This window comes from Numenius arquata, chromosome 11 (assembly GCF_964106895.1).
Source record: "Numenius arquata chromosome 11, bNumArq3.hap1.1, whole genome shotgun sequence".
NCBI lineage: Eukaryota > Metazoa > Chordata > Aves > Charadriiformes > Scolopacidae > Numenius > Numenius arquata.
The window spans coordinates 28,845,936-28,862,424 of NC_133586.1; the positions used below are offsets into that span (position 1 = coordinate 28,845,936).

Here is a 16,489-nt window from a genome sequence, read left to right on the forward strand (position 1 = left end):
TGATGCTGTATGTGACTGCTCTAAAGAAAACAATAATACACTGGAGGACAATGTTGCATGTTTACTTCCTGTGACTTAAAGGTCACAGATTCTCTAAATCTGCAATTGAGTCTATCTGAATCACAAAGCAGGAAAATGCAGTTTGTATAGCTATAAAGCTGTGAAGTACAGACGTTTATGTATTTATGCTATATAAGAATAGAAGTCATGTGCAATTTAACTAGGAGGAGCAAAAGAGCTTACTTGGAGGCATGTGAGGGTGTCAGAGTTGGGACACAAGGGCTTTGGCTGAAATAAAATGAGAAGGAAGTAATGTTCATAGAGATATATACACAGATATATGGATATGTCTATGTACGCATCTACCTATCTCTTGATTGCAACTGTAATTATGAGTCTTTTATTTTATTCCTTGATGTTCAAATAGTCTTTTTAAGCCTAACATTGGGAACACATAGAATTTGTGCTGCAGGCACACTTCACAGTCTAAAGAGGCTTTGCAGAAGTGATTTGAATAGAGGCTTAAAATCTACATTTGTGTTGTGTAGTATAAATTACCATTTCTAGTGTGAAGTTGAAATTCTTTCCTGATGAAACGGAACAGAAAAAAAATGGACCATAAGATGACAGCCGTACTAGCTCAGACCCGGGGCTATGAGTAAACCAGTATCATGTCTCCAGTTGAAACTCTCTAAGGAAGACTAAATGAAGAAAAAGCAAATGTATAAATTACATTGTGGCAGAGATCACTTGAATCATCAATTGGGTCTTTGTAATTAATGTTACTTAATGTTTTTTCTTAATTGTGTGTCTTATATACCCACACAAACTAGCAATTAATGATACACAATCAGTTGTTACAGAATTTAACTGCATGTTGTGTGGGAAAATTAACTCCATTTGTTTTTTGAAGCTACCGTCAACAACATTTGATAGTTCCAAGTTTTTTCTTGAATTACAACTGTTTTTTATCCCCTTCCCTTGCTTCACAGTTGTACAGGCCTCGAGCATTCTCCCTCAGCTGTTTTCTATGTGTTGGGTCTCTGTCTACTGAGTTGTTCCAATAGGGAAGCTGTTCTGTAACTCTGATCATCCTCGCCATCTTTCCTGAACCTTATGGGATCCTTTTTGAGGTGGAAGTTCCAAAAGTTTTCAGCTTTCAACATGTGGATTCACCATGGATATTTACATAGAGAAATAATAATGTTATCTGTTACTCTTCTAATAATTTGTAACGCTTTATGAATTGCTGCAGAGCAGTGAGTTGATGTTTTCATGGGTCTGCTTCCTGAGAAGTAGCTTTTCAGCTTGGAGCCTGCTGTTGTACGCATGAACTTAAATATTGGTTTCCTTGCATATCTGTTAAATTTTACCTACGATGAATTATATATGACATTTTGCCATTGGGGGACTAAATACCATTAATTCTTTCTGGAGCTTCTAATCAGCTTTCCTTTCATATCACCAACAAATTCTGTTATCCCCTACACTGCCAACTTTTGAGGTCACCTGTGAGTATGCTGAACAGTTTGGACCCTCACAGAAGTCCTTTTTTGCCCCCAATGGTGACCTTCTTAGTCTGTCCAGTCCCAACTGCAGTTCATACTTGTCATACTGTCTTTGGCAGATGTTAATATTAGCTGAGCAACAAATTCAGATTGCTCCTGTGAAGTAGAGTTGAGAGGTTAGAAAGCAGAGGAAGGGTTAAAAATTAAGGGTTGATGTGCCCGGGTCCAGCTCACAGCCCAGCACCTGGAAAAATGTTTGTGACTGTAAAAATGTTGAGCTGCAACAAACAGTCCCTGAGCATGCTGGGGAAGAGTCTGGCTGTCTTTGGGGGAGAATATGCAAGTCTCTTGGGTTTTAATTTCTTAAAAATTTTTTTACTTTGTTTTCTGACGACTTGGTCTCTTTTGCAGCTTTTCTGTCCAAGCTACTTAGGTGTCTTTTTCCTGTCCATTAAGTAGTTTAATACTGTTTCAGAAAAGTAGCCCTTTTAACCAGACTGTTAATAGCAGATGGGTCTTCCTCAGTGCACAGCTCACCAGTTTCTTTGTATATTTAGTTATCCTCTTGGAGGTAACCTATCACTCTATTTGTTTTGTTTCATGCTTCTCTCGTTTTGTATCTGCCTTGAAAATAATGTCGTGCAATATCCAGAATAATAGTCAACAGGTAACCTGAGGTATGTATCTTACAAAATAATGCTGACATGTCTTGCTGTTTGCAGTGTTGAAGGAAAGAGTTACTCTTCTTTTATTAAAAACTCGTGGCCACACCTAAATATGAAGTTTTATTATATAAAGCTATCAAAACTATTGTGATGGGTAGATATTATGCATAGATATGATCATTTTTATATATTATGTTAGATGTTCTATAGAAGTGCTCCTGCAATACCCTAGTGCTTCGTACACTGAAGTTTTAACTCTGTATTCCTGTATAAGGTGATTAACAGTTGAACCACTCATACGTCAGGTTCTATATGAGGGGTTTTAAGAGGATGTAGCCATATTGTATCCAAACATAGTTAAATTCTACATAAGCTTATGCCTGCGACTGAGATTGGTTAGTAAACTGAAAAATTCAGTTACAAAAGTTGTGCCAGGGATTTATAGCAGGTTCAGAAGAAACAGCAGTTCCCTTTTGTAGTGGCTTCCTGCATACAGAAATACAGCTTTTTATTTAGCCTTTGCCGTTTTTAGCTTCCTAAACATCTTCCAGGAGAAGTGTAGGTGAATATACGTTTGAGCCTAGTGAGAGGACAGTGTGCTAGTGTGGTGGTCTGATGTGGATGCCTTGGAGGTGACGTACGGACTCCTGGCGGTCCGTTGCTTACACGTTGAGAACTATTGTGTGCAGCTGGTGGTTGGTCAGCTTTTATGGTTCACTTATGGGGACTCGAGGAGCAGGCTAACAAAACAGAATGTGCAAAGTTACATTTCCCACACATAGCAGTGGTTAAAGTAATCTGGAAGATGGAGGGAGTTGGAGTGTATGGAGATTGTTCACTGTACAGTCAGCATGTGTCTAATCAGACTTAATAAGTTTGACTCAATGCAGGTATTGCTAGAGCTGATATGACTCCTGGAGAGCCTCTCTGCACAGATCTTCAGCTTCCAGGAGGTTTTATTAGTCTGGACTCCGTGCTGTGCACATCCAGAGTTCCTTCTGATCCAGCACTGGAGCTAATCTGTTCTGTGCCATTAGATGATTATGCATCATTCTGCCCAGTACTCTGAATTCCTGGAATACTTTGCAGGTCTTATTAGCTGTAAAACCTCCAGTTCAAAATACTTTGGAGACTGCACAGCTGCATTCTCATCCAGCAGTCCTAAGTCAAATAACCTGGACCAGATCTTGTCTGGCTCTGCACCCCACATTCCTTCCTTCCTCCGGGTGTACCTCGGTACTGGTATAGTGGTGGCTGCTGCTACGTGTGCACACGTGCGCTGATTGCATGGTGGATGTGTTTCTAATGGGACAGAAGAGGGCAGAACAGAGATTTAGTTGGTGTGCTGTGAGTCCCAGGTGGTGTTCCCAGTTTGACCAATGCAGAGGGTTTGGTGTGACAATCAAAATTTGACTGGTTTTGCTCATGAGAAAATGTAAATGATATTTTTCTTTCATTCTGGTCTGTTCTTCAGATTCACAAAACTGACATGTCATACCTTCATCGTATAGTTAGTTGCAGTTGCAAAAATGGCTTGGCTTTTAAATCTAGTTTCCAGCTGTCTTACCTTGATGTTATTTCTGCTTTAAATAAGTCAGTAATTTAAAATCAGAAATATCTATATTTGTTAATACAGTACAGTCACAAGAACAATGTCCACAAAATGATTTTACAAGTTTTTGGCTCATTTTCTTTATGATCTTTTTGCAGACCGTTTTTATTTCATTGCAGTTATATATGGCTTCAAACCTTTTCCAAGGTATTTGTTATAAAATCCGAAATACTGTTGTAATTAAACACCTGCCAGGCCAAGATTCAGGCAGTAACATGATGGTGAGAGGCTTTCATAGGTAACAGGCTTAGGCAAGTGTAGGAAGTGTCTGTACTGCTCTTAGCGTTGTTTTGTGTGTGAAGGGGCTGCTGCACAAGGGGTTGCTGAAATTGTGTTTGGCCTGTGCTGGGAAGTTGTGTTTAGGAGCAGCTTCATCAGAGCTTGCCCTGCCCCGGGCTGCCATTCTGAAGGTTTGCCCTGGGGTTCCTAAGGTTTGCCTCGCCTTGCACTTGGAGTTTCCCTCTTTGTCCTAGAGCTTACTGAGAGATAAGGATAAAGTGCAGTGATTGTCAAATGGCATTTTAGGAACTATTCCACTACATTTCATTCTTGCTTGGCACTTATCCGTCAAACCAGAGGAAATGGCGCTCCTAAGTGAGCATACAGGACATTTGCTCTTGTCATTAAAAAATTCTTAAACACTTCTATGTCTCTTACAGGACATCCTGTCTGGTACTTTTATACTGCTGTATTGAGAACTTTCTTAACGGCCTTTCTCTCAAGCCCGGGAAGAGAGTAAGAAGTGTAATTGGAATTTTTCCTAGGCTATTGGTGGTGTTCTGGCACGTCATAAATATAAGCATGCTAAATGTATCCTACATCAAGTATGTCTAAATTTACATGAGGTGATCTAGTCTGATACTTAGAGTAGGAGTTACTTAAATACAGTAGATGATGTTCAAGAGAAACAAAACTGTTCGTTCTCTGAGTTCCCCTGAGAATCAAATGATGATTAGAAGGACTTTGGCAGAAATTCCAACTTGAAGTAAATCTTAGGAAGTGATTGAAGTGATGTTTGGAGAGTTCCATAGCTTCAACCAAGACATCATTAGCCATAGATTTATCAAATGTTTACCTCAAATTGGCTTAGTTATGGATTACTAACGTGGCCTTGGCTTACTAGCTGCCAGTGCTGGCTGGGAGAGCAGCACTGCACACTCACGGCGTATTGAGGAGGGTACCATGTGCAGTACAGTGCAGCACCAACCTCTACGGAGGGTTTATTTTGAAAATCAAGCTTACATGAGGTGAGGCAAAGGAAAAATGTCATCAAGTTGCTGGTCTTGATAGATGGTTTTAGCTTGCTTACTGCTGCAGTATATAAAAACCAACACTTCATCTATAGCAATATAATGTTAAAAATATGAAATAACTGTAGACCACTATGAAATGTTTAGTGCTGTGAGCAGTAGGTCACGGTGTGAGCTTTTCCAAAGCATCCTTGTGTGGATGTTAGCTCATAGAATCATCAAATAATTTGGATTGGAAGGGACCTTTAGAGGTCATCTAGTTCTGCCCCCAATATTCATATGATGTTTGAAAGAGAATCAATACCAAGGTAATGTCAGGATGAAATCTTAAAATGCTTTGGACACTTTTAAATAGCAACTGAGAACTTGGTCCTTTATCTGTCACAGGTAGGGCAGTGGTGGCCCATACAAATTGGAAATCACTTAACATATTTGATCTTCTGGATTAATTTGATATTAAGTTAGGGAAACTTCTTTTTATATTAGCTTTTTTCCTTTAAGAAGTTGTTTGTATCACTGTAAGTTGTATGTTTGACTTGTCAGATTGCAAACTTTTTAACCTTAAAAATACAATTTTTTGTTACTACATATATTTGCTTGTGTACTTGTTGGTGTGGAACATCCTAATCTAGAAACGGAATCTGCTTTTGCTTAGTTTCTGTGGCTTAATAAGCAGAAGCTCAGCATTTGTGAAATCTTTGTGACTAGAGTTAAGAATATTCTTAAAGCATATTCCTTGTGCATTACTTTGAGATAAGTCAGATGACTTTGGATTGACAGTGGATAACTGCATGTACATTGTGAGAGCTGAAATGATGATCAGGCAGTGATAAGCATCAGAGAACTATGGGGAACTGATACATATCACTGGCAGTCTTCTTCATTCGGATCAATAAATGAGAGATACTAAGTATGTTAAACTTAGTCTCTCTAGTCTTAATGAGAATGGAACTGAGGTGCAAAGACCCTGTATTATCTTAAGTAATTTTTTCGTTGTATTTTATCTTGCTAAGTAGATCAACTGTTCTAGAATATAAACATGCCTAACTGAAAATATGAATTTGATGATGATGAAGTAGCACATTACCATCAACCTTAAAGTAAACAAAATTAAGTTTAGTTTGCCTTAAAAGGGTGACATTTTGCATGGGTAAAGGAATCCAGTTTAAAATCTTCCCATGGACTTACCCAAATGCAAACTGGTGGTTAGTATGTCTCATGTTGTTGCTTAGTGTTTTGTTTACTGGTTTGTTCATTGGTCTCAGAAATGTAATGGGTAGTCAGTAAAAGTGCTGTGAAATAACCAATTTTTGCATCTGCTTCAGTTAGCATGAGGCATGTGTAATGCTTCGGCTCTGTAAGCAAGCTTGCAAATGCAGCCTTTGATCTGGTCTAGGTGTCAGAAAGAAAAGTAAATATTCCCCTCTCCCCTGTCACCCCTTTATCTTGCAAGACAGGTTCATATGGTAGCCATGTGGAAACCCCACAACATGAGTTTGATCTCTGAGGAAGGCCTTTCAATTCAAAAAAATTCTTGAGTTCTGATAGTGAAATTATTCATTGCGTGCAAGAAAATCGGAAACCAGATACTGGGTGCTAAGTATCAGTTGGTTTCTAAAAGTTCCAGGCGTCTTCTGAGATCAAAACTCTAGCAAAAAATAGATCTGTTATCAAAGGTAACTTTCAAGGTAGATGGGGGGAGCAAAGGAGGCATAAATATAGGCTTATATATGAATGTGTATGAGAAGACAGCTTCCTATTTAGAATAGTAGAGTTGTATGTAATTAGTTTAGGTCAACTTCATTATGTAAGTAACAATCATTAGGACTGTGAAAGCAAGCGACTGTTCTTATTGATAGACAACAGGAAAAGGATTGCAGAAAAAGGTTGTTTCTTGTAAGTAGAACTGCTTTGAGTTTGTGCAGGGCTGTCGTGTGTTTCATGAAGGGGAGCCCCATATGGACATATGTGGACGTAATGGAGTCCATAGTGGAGTCCATATATAGTAATAAGCTTGTGCTTTTTCTAGCTACTAGGCTGGAGGAACTTGTAACAGTTCATTTCTTACAATTGAGAAGTTGAGGTCATCAGTGCAAAACTTTAATTGGGCCGTTCCATAAGTTGTTTCTGGAAAAATCTTAAAGATTAGAATTCTATTTCAAATCACCATAGAGTTGTCTGATTACCTGTATCTTCATGTGTTCTACAACAGTGCTCGTATTTTCAAAGTGAAATTTTAAGAACATTCTTTAAGAAAAGGTAAAAAAAAAATCGTTTATGTGTACTGTGGAAATAAGAGCTAATCTGGAAATCATCTCGGTTGGTGAAGTTAGTTAATTTACTGTGCCTATCTTTTTAGAAGGAGAGAGAAAATCCAGATATCTCCTAGTATCTGAGCAGTGCAAGCTGACCATGGGGGCCATGTGATTCACTCTTAGTAAGCATCCAGGGGAAAATTTAAGAAAATATATTTGTGTACTTCTCCATATTAAAACACTCCGACTTCCTGGTGACTGTCACTTGACTCCCTACCTGAAGAATGTGAGCAGGTGGTCTACAGACGGCATCCTCTGTTTGGCTTGTGTATGACTAATGTACATCATGTGTTCTATGCTGAGTTCCTAGCATGAGGTTTAATACAATGGGAGCTTCATGTATTATGCATAATGGAATAAGCTTCTTAAATTTGAAGATAATCTAATTTTTTTTTTATTCTAATTGTAACTGTTTAGGCGTCTGAACAAGAATAAACTGCAAGTTCTTCCAGAGCTGCTTTTTCAGAACACACAGAAGTTAACTAGATTGTAAGTATAATTTGATTTATGTTTCTGTCGTATGTTCTGTATGATACAGATTTGCATGTTTGTGTTTTGACTGTGGTGAGAGGTTTAATTTTTGTGATATTGGAACTGCTAGATAGTAAGGGTTCTTAAGATGATGAGTTGTGTTTGCATGTTTGTAGTCGTGGTTCAGCAGAGCATAAATATTAGAGGGAAGAGAAACCACAAAAAATTTCTGTTCGTCACACATTCACCATGATGACTTCAAGGTGAATTGTTTTCAACTCTGTGTAGAGTTGTAGAAACCATAAGTGTCAGCTTTCATATCCAGTACAGTCTAGATGTCTACAGAGAGAGATTGCATGCTCTTATTTAAAAATTAACATGTTGACATAATACAGATTATTATAACTTTTTTAGTTTTAAAATTTCTTTTTAACTAAGTTGAGGCATTGCAGTGTTATGCAGCAAGTGATACTGCTACAGTTTTGGTGAATTTCTGTAATGAACTTTGTTGATGTGTGAACTTGCTCATGAAAAACTGTACAAAAAATGAATGACAGTTCTGGAGATGAAAAATATAAATAATTACAAACTCTAGCTGTCTTTTAACCTCAATCTGCTTGAAAAAATCTTTGTTGGATTTGTTTTTGCAAGCTTTGTCACAGCTCTTGAATGCACTAGAAAATATTTGCTGAATGGATTTGCTGGGGCTGAGTGACTTGGTTGTATTTCCTAATTTTTTTGCATGTTTTTGAAACTCTGTATCTTGAAACTCCTCTTGAGTATAAAGTGTGAGCTGGTGCTTACTTGCAGATACCATTACCTGGTCTCCAGAAGGTTCCAGTGGTATTTATTTCATAGAAGAGCTGCTTCATGTGGTTGGTTGTCTAAGAAAATGGTGATGCTTTAAAGATTAAAAAATTGTTATAGAGTTTTTGAGTATCTGCTAATACAAATTCCAGTTTAGCAGGTTGAAGCTTCCTCTGTGAGTGGTTGTGTTGTACATGGCTGTCATTAGGCTGAAAGGAACTTCCTGGTAATTTGTGATGTTGAGGGAAGGTTGAGTGTCTTGGTGACTTGTGTGCATCTGTCTGAAGGAGCCTTGCACAAAGAAACTAAGTGAAAGTAACTGAGGCTTATCAATACTAGTGTGTGTATTTTTTAGTAGATCGTGTAATCGCGATACATTATAGTCCTTAACAGCAAGGGTAATAATTTTGGGGTTAGAATATAAAGATTGTAATAAAATTTCATGAAATAGAATGATTAATTAATACAGAATGCTGTATTCTGTAATGCCTCCCAACGGATGCCGTCGAAATATTTGTCTTTATTCACTGACATTCGTTCAAAGCCTTGCTTACTGTTTAATAGGGCTTTAGATAGATCACTTTAGCACTGTTTGTCAGTAGAAACTTGCTTTTTCTTTTGAAGATAAAAGTGTTATATAAATATAGTGAATATTTTAAGTAAATAAATCTTAGCTAAGTGAACTGTTGTTCCAAATGCAGTTTGGTTATATGTTTTTCAATGATGGGATAAGAACAAGAAATTTTCTATGTATTAGAATTTGTAAACATACGCATATACATATCTATTTATACTTCGAGGGGAAAAAAAAAGTGTCTAAGAAGGTTACTTTTATTTTTTTGTGTATGTTAGTGTCTTGATCCTACCTTGATCCTGGTCGATTTCAGAGTTGTTCGTTCTCACTTCTGTTATGACTTATTTTAAAGCCAACAGTGTGAGTCTTCTGTTCACAACTGGCTTTTTGGGTAAAAGGCTTCAATGAAGAGCCATGGTGCTTGCATTCCTCTCCTGCAGCTCCTCTGACCCAGCCTTTCAAGAAGAAAGCATAGTTGAGGAAGTGATGAAAGGGAATAAAAGAAGTGAAGCAAAAATTGATAAGATGGACTGATACATGGGTGATGTAAATTCTGTGGAATTTGATGAGTGAATTAAATATTAAAAAGTGTATATAATATTGACCTTAATTTTTATTTTCCATAGTATATGTATGTTATTTCTGCTGCCATATTGTCAAACCGTTGACTCTGAGCTACTAAGCTGTGAGTCAATTATTTTATTTTTTTCTAATAGTTATAATTCAGTTCAAGTAGAAAGTCCAAAATTGAGTAAGAATTGTTAAGCTTGCTTCAGCTGAAATGATCCAAAATTTTAAGAACTAAATATTGCCATGTAGTATACTCAAAATGGAAGTTTGATTTTACTCATTGAAATCAAAGAGCTCATAGTGTTGTCTACATAGCAAAGGCAGCTGAAATCAGCAGCGATTTTTACAGCTGCCCTCTTCAGCAGCCACACAGTCAACAGTAACACTCTGCAACTGCGGTAATGAAGGTCCAGATTCAGTTTTTTTTAAATACAGTACTAACCACAAAGGTGACATTTCAAGTTTGATAACTTGATAATAGTGTGAAAGTTAGGCATATTTATTAGAATTAATAGAATTTGGTGGAGATTGAGTGACTGACCTGCTTAAACATGCAGGAGTTCTGTGCACTGGAAGGTTTCAGGGAAGAGCTGTGAATATTTCAGGAGTAGTTCAATATTGCCAACCAAACGTGAAGACTTTTCTTAGTCTCTGTCAGCGGGGCTGAAAACTGATGGTGAGTTTCCTAGAGGATCAAACTTTTTCATGTAGTTCAGTATCAGCAGAGTCTCTTCAGTCTTGTTGCTGGGAATTGAAACGTAGAACGTTGAGTTTTCCTGTCAATGCTGTGCTTGGAAAGCGAGAGAAAGAACCTGTTCAGCGATGTTGGGCTCTTCTCTTGTTCCGTATGCGCACTGTTTGCGTGGTGTCCGACAGCTTTCTAATAACTAATAACATTCAATTTAGAATGCTTCTCAGATTGCAACTGCTTCCTCAATTAATCACTTGGCTCCAGATACCTTTGCCTTTCTCCAACCCTCTCCTGAACTGCTGAGCTACCGGATATACTTGCATCTTTTACTGCACTGCTTAGACTTCGTTGTTACATCTGGTTGATATTAGAAGCAGGAATATATATATAAGGGAATAAACTTTAGATGGAATGTGAAACGTCCCACAAAACGAGTTTCTCATAAGGTTTTGAGCCTTTTCCTCTAGAAAGAGCGGCTTAGAGACTCGTGGGTTTTGTTTGCTTTAGTTTAGATAAGAATTCTAAGTTTAAATTGGATGGTGAGTGAACCCTTGATTGGATTCTTTAGTGGAAATATTTGCCATTGCTCTGTTGCCTTGATTTCCTAGGTTTTAAAGCTTCTTAAATGTTTCATCTGGGATAAATAATTAAGTATCTAATAATTCAAACTGCAGGGACTTTAAATGAGAAAACTGGATCAAGGAAAAGGCACTTGTAGTAAATTGAGAAATGGAAACCAGAAAGATATTTTTTGTGTAGTTTCAAATACTATTTACTAATATCTAGCCGTAAAGAAAAAGGTAATATTAATCTTAATACAAGAGATCAAATGCACCAAAAATATAATAAACCAAACCATGTAATTTAACAGCTATAAAACCAGGTTTTGATCCCAGCATAATAATTATCTAATATCCAAAGCAACTTGTGAAATTTATTGGCAAAGTTTGTAAACATAGCTTTGTGCATGCTGGAATCCTGAGTTTCCTTCGTGTGCACAGATGGTGTATAAAATGATCACAGTGTATCTGCTTTTCACTAAAGGCCAAGTACGCTTGTGGTCCGTGAGATACTTAAAGTGAGCCTACACAAACACACACAAAATATACCACATGCTTCTGAAGATTTTCAGGCAAAGTTTTATTTTTGCTGACTTTAATAAATTCATTGCTCGTTTTTTCTCCTCGAGCTAGGTATGAAAACCACATTAACACTGCCTAGAAATAATGGTTTATCCTGTTTCATAGGCTTTGAAAGATACTGCTGAGGAATGTGTATTATTACATGGATGTAGGTACTTAGAAACAATTTTAACGATAAATTTATTAGACACTGTAAACCTATGTAGTCTGTTTAATTGTCATATTGGCTTTTAGTTTTATTTTGACACATTACTGTTTCCCATCTCTTTTCTTGATTTGTCTGCTTCCTTATGGTTTTAGTGTTTGTGTAGTGTGTATATTTGATTTTCTGTAAGCAGTTTCATTAGATAATACCTGGTAGGAGTAGCTGGAACTATTTAGTTCCTGCTTTACTTATGAAACTGACCTTGTTAAACGTAAATATAAAGGTGCCCTTAACTTCTAGATTCTCTGTGTGATACTGTGTGGTTCTATGGCACACTGCCTGCAGCCAGAAGTTGGCCTGGGTAAGTCAGTGTCTCCTGGTTTGAATTTGACAAGTGTAGTGTGTATTAGATTTCACCAATGTCTGCTTTCCTTCGAGTGCATTTATAGCAAAGATGTTTATTGTAGTGAGGAGGTTGTTTCACATGAGTATGATTTGCCAAGAATTTGCTGCTGAAAGCCTTACTAGAACTGTCACTGGTAAACCCTCCTTTCCAGCCTGATCCTTAGCAAGCTCCAAGTATCAAATCAAGACTCCTGATCAAACTCGGAGCCTTTTATCTCGTGGATGTCAGCAGAAGCTGTGTTTGGAAAAGCAACCAGTTCATAAATTTTCTTAGTGTCCTCTTTGTCTTTCTGTTTGTTCTCTTTCTAGAAAGAAAGATCTCTCAGATTGCTGACTTGGAGCTCCATTATCATTTCACATTAAAGCAGGATCCTGACAATTCAATTGTTACATGAGTTTGAGTTATGGTGTTGCCATGACAAAATAGCATGGGCTTGTAACAGTGTGTTTTTGTGGTTTTATCCACATCCAATAATTGTAGTTTTACTGTGTATAGATCACAGCAGGTCTTTTTAGAAGACAGTAAATAATTACAGTAAGTGTTTGCTGGTCTCTAGGGTGCACTTCTGGCTTGAGAAAGATGTGCATTAGGTCAGAAGCTTGTGCTGCAGATAGCTGCATGACATTTACACCATTTATCAAGTTGAAGTCATTTTGTATCTTCTTTTTGGCTCTGGTTGTAAATAATGTATGTAGCGATTTTTTTTCAATACAAGTACACCAGTTGTATTTGGGAGTCTAAGGATTTTTTCCTGTCTAAATTAGTGCGAAAGATAAATTACAAATATGAATAAAAAGTTTTTTTAATTACTGTGAGAGTAGAAAACAAATGGAGACATGTCAAAAAGCCAGAAGGCTCCCTCCTTGATGCTACTTTTTCCCCTGTGTGAAATTAGTTATTTAAAATTATACCGTGCAGATGTCTTGTTTCCCCTCTTAGGGGAATAGGCGTGATTGGAGAAGAGAGGGTGCTCTCTGCAAAAATCACTTCTGGGTTTCAGCGGCCTCTTTCTTTCAAGACATCTATTGCCAACTTATGTGATCAGGTCATCTTATTACTAAGCATGTTTAAGGGAGTTTGTGGCAAAAGATTATAGATTTCCAGAAGAAATACCATACATGCAGATTAAGCGTAAGCCTGCTTTGGAAATAAGTTGGTTTACTCTATTAGCTGAGTAACTACTGCCTTTCATTTTCACTATTTTTTCCTATGCTGTTAGAAAGGCGACGTGCTCTTTTGGTTGGTGTTCAGCTCGGGGAAATAAGGAGGCTCCCAATTTGTGATATTAATTTGCAACTAAGTTATTTGGTAGCCTTAACCACGTTGCTGGGTGTCAGCTTTCCTGAATGTAGGGTTTTTTTAAAGCACTCTCAAACATACTTTGCTTTCAAATCACATGTCTTGGAGATAACATATTAAAAATTATTCTGTTATTGCCTGCTCAACACAATCCTGAACTGGAAAATACTTAGTTTATTTTACTAAAGCCGATAATAGCCTTGTAAACTTAGTAAGTCCAGCCCAAGACTTTACATCAACAGGGCTGTTGTAAATAGTTTCTGATGGTTCTTAAAATTCTTCTTAGTATCAAAAAGTGAATATTGGTAAAATTCAGTATGTAGTTACTTAATCCCATTAGACATTAATTCCCATCGAAGTTCATTCTTTTCTCCACAAGCAGGATATTTGAGAACATCCTGGAGATGTTTAGCAAAATCTGGCTTTTCTGAAGTTCCGCAGACTTTTAGTGAGTTGCAGCACAGACGACTCGATCAGGGCTCCATGGTTAGTCATCGCCTTGGAAGTTGCAGACATGGTTTCTGAGGGTGGTCATGTGTGCTCTGCCAATTCTGAAATACATGCTTTTTAACAGGCTTCAACTGCGGTGTTTGGAGTGACAAGTTAAAACTGGGGGGAACAACACAGTGACTCAGCTGCTTCTTGTGATGGCTTTCACATGGCAGAGCCCTTAGAGAGTCCTCAAAATACAGTAGCTGTGGGTGGGCATTATTGGTTTACCATTTTCTTACATTATTCTTCAGAACTTTGGTCTTTTGCTTCTGTTAACACCAGCATTGTAGCTCCCTATGGTATTCTGGTTCCTCTGGCTTGAGCTGTGGGGCTGGCAAGGCTTGGGGGGCATTGTGGCTGGTGGCCCCTGCAGGGTGGCTACAGCTCTTGAAGTCATGGGCTGCTTTTGTTTAACTCAACAGAGGATGGAATAGCAGCTGTAGAACACAGACAGAGAATAGTGAGGTTATATCTGTGAGTATATTAATACTGTAGGTTTTCTGACTGGGTGTTTGTAGGCAGTTTCTTTTCTGGAAACTGAATAACCCTCTTAATGTGACAGTGCACGCTCTAGGTTCATCAGTCACATTTACTGCATTTGCTTTGTTAACACGGCTTTTTGGCCTTGCTACTAGAGCTAGTCTGCAAATGTCACCACATTATGGGGTACTTGCACATAATTTATTGCTATATGGATATTGCTTTTTCTGGTTTAAAAACTTCTTCTTAATTGGTTAATTCATATGTGAATGTTTTTTTCACTTTCCCCATTGGCTGGGCATCGAAAGGAGCTGAAAGGTGTTTTGCTGAATGCTCGGTTTTGTAAATGGTCCAGAGCTGCCGGAGTCCTGGTCCCGGTTAGAATGAGCAGTGGCAAATTCACTTGTAAATTTTCATTAATGCAACTAGGAGAAAATGCACAACAAATATAAATTTATCTTGTTGGTGAACGGGAGCTTAGGAGCGTTCAGCGTTATTTTCACAGTTGAGGCTGTTTCCTTACACAAGGTGAATGCAGGAACAGATTGAACTGGTGACCTGAAGCACAGGCATCTCTTTTGTGTAACAGGAGAAATATAGTAATGATAATGTAAATATTTTCATTGCTTCCCATAATAGGCTGTCATCCTGAGGTTAAGGATTAGTTTACATTACTTGCCTTGTAAAAGTCCTTTCAAATACTTTGGCAATATGTTGCAAATGTTGAGAGTTTCCTTTGGTGTGCACGTTGATGGTGGAAATAGGGGACACGATCATTGTTCTAGAGGCACTAACGAGGGTTAAATGATGAGCACTGCGTGGAAAGGCTTGATTTTGATCAGCAGCTTCAAAACCAAAAGGCCGTTTCCCATCGCCTGCTTTCTGGCATTTAGCTCTACTGTTTGCTGTTTCACAGCAGCTTTACCTGCAGAGACGTATTAGGGATCCCAAGCACCCTGTGAGTTAAGGTTTTTTTGGGTAAAATGATGCGAGACCAAACGCTGCTTTGTTTTAGTTCTCATTTGATTTTATTCTTGAAATCTGTAACGTGTAGAATGGGAAGCTTAAGTTAGGCTCTCTGGAACTTTTCAATATGTTTCGCAGAGGTAATAGGGCATGTCTGTTTGAAGTATTTCAGACACTTAAAGGTCACCAAAATGAATACTGCTATTACTTTTAAATGCACTACAGTTACTTTTGAAATACAGTCATAAATGATGCAGGATTTCATTATGATTCCAATGGGTTGAGAGAAGCAGTGGGATTGTCTCCTGAGGCGTATGTGTGCCTGTCAGAGAGGGTCACCATGGAGCTGAACCAGGAGGTATTTGATCTAGAGTCTGATGCAGTTTCATGTCCGTGTTGTAAAACTTACAAGAGTAGAAACTATTTATGAAACAAAATTAAAATAACTCATGCAAGTCATTAAATGTTATAGTGCTACAAGAATAGATTGGCAAGGGCGGTTTATTATCTTCTTACTCTTCTGACTAAGAGAAGGATGTCATACACGGTGTGCCTTTTGAGCTGCTTTGATTTCTTAACTCGGTGTAACATACTGAAAACAAAGGCTTGTAGCACCTTGTGTTCTAAAAAGTCCATGAGCTGATTTTTAATATGTTTCCCTTACATAATGCTTTGGAAATTAGTGGGATATTATTCAAATGTACAATAATTGCCACTGTTGAAGTTTGAGATTTTCCACAATGAAAATGCAAATACTATAGAGAAAATCGAACAAAGCGTATTTGGAATTAAGTACCTGTCTTTTGCTTTGCTCAGTTCAACTCCCTGATGGGCTGTTACTAGAGATATATCTATGAAAGATTTGCTTTAGGAAACAGCTGATACAGATTTACTTCCTTCCTGTTGATATATGAAGGAATGCTAAGTTTAATGTTTTGAGTGCTTTATATGCAAGATGCAATGCCAATGCTTAATGAACTGTGAGGGGAAAAATATTGAATAATAAGGCATCCAATATGAAACCAAATGTTATGCTTATACAGTTGGTTTCTTTTGTTGAGAGAATAATCTTGTTTCCTACCACACTGTCAGGTTA

The 16,489-nt window shown here is 37.7% G+C and overlaps 1 protein-coding gene across 1 annotated transcript in view; it reads left to right on the top strand.

Annotated features, from left to right (window-relative positions):
• The window catches only part of SLIT3 (slit guidance ligand 3), a 519,985-nt gene that overhangs the window by 45,969 nt on the left and 457,527 nt on the right, over window positions 1-16,489 (top strand). Inside the window, exon 4 of the mRNA XM_074156582.1 lies at window positions 7,768-7,839. Within this exon, the coding sequence (XP_074012683.1) occupies window positions 7,768-7,839 (72 nt within the window). The remainder of the gene's footprint in view (window positions 1-7,767; window positions 7,840-16,489) is intronic.